Consider the following 9,566-nt stretch of genomic DNA (forward strand, 5'->3'; position numbering starts at 1 on the left):
GTCCCCCAACTGGTTTTTGATGTTATAATACTTGACGTCTGATTTGTGTCCATTTATTCTTTTACGTAGAGACTGTCCAGTTTGACCAAAGTACATGGCAGGGCGGCATTGCTGGCACATGATGGTATATATCACATTGGTAGATGTGCAGGTGAACGAGCCTCTGATAGTGTGGCTGACGTGATTAGCCCTATGATGGTGTCCCCTGAATAGATATGTGGACACAGATGGCAACGGGCTTTGTTGCAAGGATAGGTTCCTGGGTTAGTGGTTCTGTTGTGTGGTGTGTGGTTGCTGGTGAGTATTTGCTTCAGGTTGGGGGGCTGTTTGTAAGCAAGGACTGGCCTGTCTCCCAAGATCTGTGAGAGTGATGGGTCATCCTTCAGGATAGGTTGTAGATCCTTGATGATGCGTTGGAGAGGTTTTAGTTGGGGGCTGAAGGTGACGGCTCGTGGCGTTCTGTTATTTTCTTTGTTGGGCCTGTCCTGTAGTAGGTGACTTCTGGGTACTCTTCTGGCTCTGTCAATCTGTTTCTTCACTTCCGCAGGTGGGTATTGTAGTTGTAAGAAAGCTTGATAGAGATCTTGTAGGTGTTTGTCTCTGTCTGAGGGGTTGGAGCAAATGCGGTTGTATCACAGAGCTTGGCTGTAGACAATGGATCGTGTGGTGTGGTCTGGATGAAAGCTGGAGGCATGTAGGTAAGTATAGCAGTCAGTAGGTTTCCGGTATAGGGTGGTGTTTATGTGACACAAATGTGTAAATGGACACAAATCAGACATCAAGAATTATAACATTCAAAAACCAGTCGGAGAACACTTCAATCTCTCTGGTGACTCGATTACAGACCTAAAAGTCGCAATATTACAACAAAAATCTTCAAAAACAGACTCCAGCGAGAGACTGCTGAATTGGAATTAATTTGCAAACTGGACGCCATTAAATTAGGCTTGAATAAAGACTGGGAGTGGATGCGTCATTACACAAAGTAAAACTATTTCCCCATGTTTATTTTTCCCCCCTACTCTTCCTCAGACGTTCTTGTCAACTGCTGGAAATGGCCCACCTTGATTATCACTACAAAAGGTTTTTGTTTTGTTTTTTTAGCTCACGAAAGCTCATGCTCAAATAAATTGGTTAGTCTCTAAGGTGCCACAAGTACTCCTTTTCTTTTTGCGAATACAGACTAACATGGCTGTTACTCTGAAACCTGTCACCTTACCTGATCACTCTCGTTACAGTGTGTATGGTAACACCCATTGTTTCATGTTCTCTGTGTATATAAAATCTCCCTATTGTATTTTCCACGGTATGCATCCAATGAAGTGAGCTGTAGCTCATGAAAGCTTATGCTCAGATAAATTTGTTAGTCTCTAAGGTGCCACAAGTCCTCTTTTTCTTTTTACTGAAGACTATGATGTTTTGGTGTGATTTTGTCTTTTAGAATGGGTGATACTGCTGCTGTAAGGTTGAAAAGAGAAACTCTCTGTTGATGCTGATGTAAGCCAATACTAAGCAGTTTCATGACACTTAAAGATTAATCTCATCACTGTCCAAGGGCCCAGATGTCTATGCATCATCAGTGCAATATATCAGTCTGTGTTCAATTAAACTGCTGCCCAGGCCCTTGCACACATCAGAACTCTGCAACTCAGCTGGTTGTCGTTTGAAAAAGATGGCAATTCTCAGAGTCCCTATAGCCACCCATTGCAATGAATGGGAAGTAATTTGCTGCTCTTTCACCATTGCAGGCCAATATACATTCTTTTAAGGGTTGGGCTGTTAGCCATTTACAGATTCAATTTAAGCTTTTTACTCACACTTAATCTTGAAGGAGTGGCTGGTTTATGGTGATGTATAAATCGTTGTTCCAGCTCTGCCCTACTGATAAAGTTTGAATTTTGAATTGAATTTCTTTACAAAGGAATTTGATTTCAAGCTGCACCTAGATGATGAAAAGCGGTGCTTAAGGTGTAGATATTTGCTAACTGGCTCCACTCCCGATGTAACCATGAGATGTGATAGCTATATAAAGCACCCCAGAACCCGTTCAGTCTCTACTCTCTAAAGGAGGGCCAGAAGCTATTCACACAAAGAAGGAAGCCAGAATCCAGCAGCAAAGATGTCTGAACTGGAAACTGCAATGGGAATGATCATTGATGTCTTTGACAAGTATTCCAGGGCTGAAGGCAATAAGCAAACCCTCACCAAAGGAGAACTAAAGACCCTCCTGGAAAAAGAGCTACCCAACTTCCTCTCGGTAAAGTGATGGTTCACTATAGTTTCTCTGTAATAGACTTAAAGCAATATGAAGAGAGACATTTTTGGTGCTTTGTGCAGGGAATTGGCTACAGAAATCATTACTGTTAAGAGAAGTTGTGTGGGACCTTTTCTTATGCATCATGCTGACAATGTGGCTTTGAAAGTGAAGGCAGATCACAGAACGGAATGTGGTAGTCAGAATAAATCCTAATTGTCAGGTTTTCTGTATTTCTCATTCCTCACTCTCTAGTTTTCAGGGCAAGGGCATTTAAACAGAATATTTACTTCTTCCGAAGTCATCTGCTCCTGCTGTTTACTCCCCACCAGAATTTGTAATCCCATATGATGTCTCAATTAACTGCTGTGAAAAAGGATTGTGATGCTAACAACTGAATATAATGACAGCAAATGGGGAGTCTCCTGGTCTGGGCATTTATACCACAATTCTTACTGTGATATCTGAGCATGTATACAAGTATGGTATATAAGCAGCAGTGGGACAGAGTAGATGAACTTGGAAGAATTGTCTGTGAAGTGTCCTTCTTAATAACAAATAAAGGGAAAGAACTAAAGAAAATGTTTCAGATAACAGCATTGTTAAATAATGAGAATGTGCTCTTAAATATTTTTCGTCTATCTCTGTAGCATGTCTACACTAAAAAGAAAAGGAGTACTTGTGGCACCTTAGAGACTAACCAATTTATTTGAGCATAAGCTTTCGTGAGCTACAGCTCACTTCATCGGATGCATACTGTGGAATATCTCATGATACCACGTTGCAGAGCGTGCAATACTTGTCTACACTGGCGCTTTACAGCGCTGAAACTTGCAGCGCTCGGCGGGGAGGAGTTTCACACCCCTGAGCAAGAAAGTTGCCGCGCTGTAAAGTGCCAGTGTAGACAAGTATTGCACGCTCTGCAATGTGGTATCATGAGATATCTGACATTCTTAAAAACATTAAGTTTCAAAGGATATTTTCTAGAAAATGATAACATTAGAGGTGGTTGGAACATTTTTGTCAGAATGATTTTCCAATTAAAAACTCCTTTTCCACAAAACTGAAATTTCCTGTGAGGAAAATTTCACTTTTGATGAAAAATTTCAATTTTCCATTGGGAAAATTGAAATAACAGCTTGCCTGCTTCCCTGTTGGAAGGCTCCTGTCTGACAAATGCTTTCCAGAAGGGCTGCAGAGGCTGAGCACCTGGTCCCTGGCTCTCTGCTGTCCGGCTATCAGCCTCCCAGTCCCAGCACTGGCTGGAGAGAGAGAGAGCCCTGACCCCCAGCCTCCCCACCTCCCCCCTGGTTTAGGGTCCAGAGAGACTGAGAGCTGGAAAACTCTGTCTCCCCACCTCCCTCACACCCACTCCTGCCCTAGGGCCAGAAAGGCTGAATGGCCCAGCTGTCTGGTTCTCAGGCAGCTGGGCTGAAAGGCTCTTCTTGTTCCAACATAGCCACATTTTTTTCAACTTTTTGAACTTGACAATAGCCTTCCAGCCTGGTAGCTGAAAAATTCCACTTCAGTTCCTTCCCAAAAATTTCATGTCTTTTGACTTTTCAATCAGAAAACACAAACATTTCCACTCTCGGTACTATCATTTTCTAGGCAGCGCCAAATAATATGTTTGAATTTGGCCATCGCCACCAATAATCCATTTCTAAAATTTGTGACTTGACTTGCATTTAATTGCATTCATATATTTTTAGACTATTATCCAGACTTGTTTTATCAAACTTCATTTAGTAAAGGGAAATCATGGCTTCACATATAGACACCTGGTTCTCACTGAGCTGAAACAGTAAGGCATGCATATGTAAGGGAAGAATTTGGCCCATTAGGTCAAACTACTGCACGCCTGTAGCTGTGGTGAGTGTCGTATCATATTTGGGGATTGTTGAAGTCTTGCACAAGTCTCTGTAGCATAAAGATGGCTAATGCACATTTTGCTGAACTGGGCTGAGTTTAATCCCTACTATGGCTTGCTTATTGCAGTATTCAGACTCACTTTCCAGATTTACTGGTTTTGGTTTTTTTAAAAGAAAGATTCATATTTAGCAGCAAATATGAGTGAGGTAGACTCTGGAAGAGAAAATACATTTTTATTTTAAACAATTCACAAAATCTTTCTTGCAAATTAACAAATGTTCAAATCACGACCCATAATGTGTGTTATCTTCCCAGGGTGTAAATGCAAAAGTTTAACTTCACTTGCCATTATTGGTTCTCCTTATTTACTGCACATCACTTTACTTGTACAATAACAATTTTACTTGGTTCAAAGTCATAATAACTTTCATTCTTGATCATTTCCATTTCTTTTATATCACTAAAAATTCCATAAAGCTGTTGGGCCAAATTCTGCTTTCACACACCCTGGTGCCTCACAGGAGTTTCATTTGTTTGCCTAAATGTAAACTCTTTTCCATTAGTTGTCACGGCCCAGGGCCAAATGTTCAAAAAGTGGCTTCCATTTTGTGCACACCCAACACTGAACTTCCGAATAACTGTGCATGCATTCTTAGAGCACTAAGATCAATGTGTGATGTTCAGTCATCACTCAGGGCTTCAGCTATTTGCAAGAGCTCTGCTTTATTGTGTGCATTTACACAACAAATTAAGGTGTAATTGTAGCACAGGTAGGCATATCCATGGTAGCTTTAATCTAGCATGGGTAATAATACTCGTGAGGATGAGGTGGCATGGACTTCAGTGCAGGCTAGCTGCCCCAGTACAACCCGCCGGGGACCCTGGGTATGGACATGGGTCCACAAATAATTCATTGAATAATTTAAAATTAAGTTTGTTTATGGATAATTTGGAAAAAAGAGAAAGGAACAAAATTTGTGTCATATATTGTTCAGCCAGGACTAGTCACAAACCTGAATTTCTGGTTGAGTTTTTGGCATACCTCAGGTTATAATTCCTCATTTTATTAAAAAAAAATTAAAATTAAATCAGTGAAAAATAAAATAATGGCTATTGAACTAATTAGACTCTGACTCTTCAAACCCTTCAGATTTCAATGAAGCTAAGTATTTAAAATTCACAGTAAAACTGATCAATATTTACATAATTTCATATATGTATAAAATCTAGCTTCAACAAAACCACACTATTTTAGTTAATTATATTTTATAGGTCTCTATTGCCATCCTCTGTTTATTATAAAAACTGCATCCTCTTAAATTCATTGGAACAAATCATTGCCAGGGCTCAGATTAGAACTAAACTTTTTTTTTTTTTTAGTGAAAAATGCATATTTTTCAAAATCAAAATGTTTCATGAATTTGTGCTGATTTGGCTCCATTGTTGATTTTTAAAAAATCTGAAAAATCAAAAATTTCATTTCAACATTTTTCTAAACATTTTTTCTTGAATTTTATTTTAAAAATTCAAAACATTTTCAAATGGGCAAAATTAAAATAAAACATTTCAATTTTGTTTGAACCTAACCACATTGTTTCAGACTTTTTGAAATGGCCAGTGAACCAAAGGCTCCAACTCCATTATTCACCCAGCTGTACTCAAGCTTCAAGACCTATTGTAAGCCTTTTCAAAAAAATCTTTAAAACACTCTCAAAATAAGTTATTTTTGCCTGGAAATTGTCATGTTTAATCTCAGCCAGAGGTGAATTGTTGTGGGCAGTTTGAAACAAGCTGGTCAATTTAAATTATGATAGGCTGAAAACAAAAGGACATGGCTAGGATACTATTTTTTCATCCCATAACGCAAAATTAACTTTACTAATGCTTCAGAGTCTGCCTTGTGTGTGCACAGCTCCTCGTGACTAACATGTTCAAGTCACTAAGATCAGCTGGAACACAAGATGACAATCCCAAAATATTCACATGTGGGGGCTGCACACAGGATGTTCTCACTGAAGACGCCTTATTTTAATGCTCCCATTCTTGGGAGCCTGTTTGGTGACCTTCTAGTATAGTTCAAACACATGTATTTTATTAAGGATTTTTTTGGAGGGGATAGGGGAGAGCAGGCTGCAAAAGGATGTTTTTAAATTCAGGTGTGAAGATTTTAGCTGGGGTTGGAGTATCTTGTTTAGCATCTTTAGTGTTATGCAAGTTTGACCATTAAACATGTTTTTAAAGCAGGTACAGTTCATGCACCTATAGATTTGTTGATAGCTACAGCATTTATTAATTCCATATATATAAGTATACATTTAATGACAGGATTTGGGTCACAGACCTTTTAAATGTGCGTACGCTCGCACGCACACACACAAAACTTTTATGAACCCACGGACCTGCTCCATTTGAAGCCAATGGAACTTTTGGCATTGACCTCAATGAGAGGAGTATTTGTGCCCCATAATCTTCCAAGTATTGTTCTGTTTTCTCCAACAAGATCAACAAGTTACAGTACTGTCCTGATTAAATTACAGAGCACTGCATTAGCATAACAGGAGTTCCAAAGTTCTGCATATCCTATTGTGAGCTGGTGGAATGATTCAGCAGAAACAAAGCCCTGGGGAAGTCAGCCAGGATTTTTTTCCTAAAGGAACCTAACCAGAAATAAAAACAAGTTAACTGAAGCAAAACATAATAACAGGAAATCTGTTGACTCTAGATCAGTGGTTCCCAAACTAGGGGCACCACTTTTCAGGGAAAGCCCCTGGCGGGCCGGGCCAGTTTGTTTACCTGCCGCATCTGCAGGTTCAGCCAATTGCCGCTCCCACTGGCTGCGGTTCCCCACTCCAGACAAATGGGGGCTGCAGGAAGCAGCACGGACCGAGGGACATGCTGGCCGCCGCTTTCCGCAGCCCCCATTGGCCAAGAACGGTGAACCGCAGCCACTGGGAGCTGCGATAGGCCAAACCTGCAGATGAGGCAGGTAAACAAAGCGGCACGGCCCACCAGGGGCTTTCCCTGAACAAGAAATGCCCCTAGTTTGGGAACCACTGCTCTAGATTCAGCCCAGCTCTGTAACAATCTGGTTGACGGAACCCTTTTCTTCACCCCCATCCCTACATATTACTCCCTCTGCCTCCCAAGCAAGGAATCTATATTTAGTCCCTTAATCACCTGTGGAAAGGTACAAAGAAACTGAGCTGAGGTTAACACTTTCTTCACCGGGGATCAGGTAGTGCCCCTAAACTCTACAGACACTGATAATAAGATGTTTGGATCCACACCACATCATTTCTATTGTTCAAGTAAATTACAATTTTGCTGCTGCTTTTAGGACCTCAGAATAAATTGCATGTCTCACTATGGACTGCTTCTTTTCTCTTTTAGTCGGTGAAAGATAAGGAAGCTGTTGACAAACTCTTCAAGGGTCTGGACGAAAATGGAGATTCTGAAGTAGACTTCAATGAATTTGTCATCTTTGTGGCAGCCATGACTTGCTGTTGTCATAAATATTTTGAGCAGAAAGGACCTAAATGATGTAAAACAGCTCATAAGAAGCTGGTCCTTTGATGAATTCCATATGCTAATGTTTTTGCTCGCTTTATTTGCTCCATGTACTGAAATACTGTTTAATCATACTCTGTTTACTTCCCTGTCTTGCATGTTAAGTTTCTCCTCCTTCAAATAAAATGCTAGTTTTGCATTCTCGTTACGTATATTTATTGGTCTCTCTCTCTCTCTGGAAAAAATGTGGTTTACACCCCTTTGTTTTTAAAATTCTGTTTTTATTCTTAATGGAGAATTTCATCCCAGAGCTCCCCTAAGGATAACAGCTGTTGAAGGTGCACTGATTGTGCCATAATCCACTGAGCCTCAATTTATTGAGGCCTTATCCCTACAACATTTTAGGGTAAGGGCTCATCTGCACACACAAGATGTACCACTTTAACACTATCAGTATTGTTAAGGTCTAGGAGGTACAACCTCCCTAATGTGGACGTGGTTATATCAGTATAAAGGTACTTTTACCAGGATAGCTTATTCCCATTTGGGAAGGGAAATAAGCTATAGCAGTATAAGGCACTTTATGACAGTATAAATGTATCCATACTAGGGATGATATGGTATACATATGTCAGTAAAAATGGAAAAAACAAAAACAAAAAAACACCCCCCTAAATGGCATAATATTATTGGTACAAAAACTGTGGGTAGACCAGACCCAAATTACTGTGACTGTTGCCTCCCCAACAATTGACTGAAGGCTTATGTATATGGATCCAAAGTGCTGTTCAGTCAATTGGGTGGGAAAGAACATGTGTAACTTCTCTCATTTGAACAAGGCCTAAGTATCAGGTGAATAATAATACTTTGAATGTCCTTCCATCTGAGGATCCAAAGCACTTTACAAAATGAATTTATCCTCTCAGTTCTTCTGTGAGGTATTATATCCATTTTACACAAGAGGAAACTAAGGTGCAGCGGGATTAGGGCCATATTTTCCGAACTGTGTATGTAGAATCGCTGTGACTGCACGGTGCAACTAAAAACTTACCCAGGCACTGTTGTGAAACTCTGGTCCAAGGTCACACAGGAAGTCAGTGGCAGACACAGAAGTAGGACCCAAATCATATAAGTCCAAGCCTGCGCTTTAACAGGGTGAACTGTCTGGCCTTGGGTGTGTACCTTTCCTGAGTAAATCCTACTTCAGCACTAATTACACCAGTGCTAACCACAGCAGTTCTGAAGAAAAGCTGAATGCTTGATATGTTCATTTGTATAGCAACTCCCAAAGCATCAACTTTGGAAACGAGCAGAAAGGGGTAAGTACACAAAATTATTTTCTGGCTGCATTGTAAGTCTGACATCCTTCCCTTTGCCTGGCCTTCGTCTTCCCCTTCAAGCAGTGCTGACTTTGCCTTCAAGACCGACCTTAGGGCTTGGCTACATGGTGAAGAAATTAGGGTTTTTAACCATCCTGGCCCGATTTTGTTCTGCCTGGACAGTTGCCAGTGAAGATGAGCCAGGTTATTTTTGCTCTCTCCCTGCTACCCAGCACTAGGAGTGAAAGGGGAAGAAATATTCAGCGGAGACTTCCCATGGCCCTGGCCCTTTAAAAGGAAGGCCTCCCCTGGAGGACTTGACTGTTTTCCACTCCTTCCCAGCAAGCTCCAGGGCCAGCTGGATTCTCTCTTGCCATCTTGAGGAGGAAGGGGTTGGGGCGGGGCGGGGCGGGGTTGTTGTTATGGGGCCGCCTTCCCGGCTGGCTGCTTGTAGGTTTGACAGGAGGTGGAGCTGTCTTCCTCCCCTGCGGCACAGGGGCATGCAGCACGGTTGGAGGTGGGGAAAGTTAGAGACCCCCCCCTACCTGCACCACTGCTGGCATGAGGTGGGGAAGAGAGGCCAGGGGCGTGGTTTTCTGTATGTCTGAGATGGC

At 41.3% G+C, this 9,566-nt stretch overlaps 1 protein-coding gene across 1 annotated transcript; it reads left to right on the forward strand.

Moving 5' to 3' along the window:
- The first annotated feature begins 1,945 nt into the window (after nucleotides 1-1,945).
- On the forward strand, nucleotides 1,946-7,837 carry S100P (S100 calcium binding protein P). Its single transcript, XM_048847270.2, has 2 exons — nucleotides 1,946-2,257; nucleotides 7,517-7,837. Exons 1-2 carry the CDS (start codon nucleotides 2,120-2,122, stop codon nucleotides 7,664-7,666), a joined length of 288 nt encoding a protein of 95 aa, XP_048703227.1. The 5' UTR covers nucleotides 1,946-2,119; the 3' UTR covers nucleotides 7,667-7,837.
- Nucleotides 7,838-9,566: the final 1,729 nt, after the last annotated feature.

The sequence above is a fragment of the Caretta caretta genome, chromosome 4 (genome assembly GCF_965140235.1).
Source record: "Caretta caretta isolate rCarCar2 chromosome 4, rCarCar1.hap1, whole genome shotgun sequence".
NCBI classification, from domain to species: domain Eukaryota; kingdom Metazoa; phylum Chordata; order Testudines; family Cheloniidae; genus Caretta; species Caretta caretta.

Bases quoted from the DNA above. Each gene is read 5' to 3' on its own strand.
- S100P (XM_048847270.2), top strand. From the start codon at position 2,120: ATGTCTGAACTGGAAACTGCAATGGGAATGATCATTGATGTCTTTGAC. The intron at 2,258-7,516 runs GTAAAGTGATGG...TTTCTCTTTTAG, and splicing joins AGCTACCCAACTTCCTCTCG to TCGGTGAAAGATAAGGAAGC.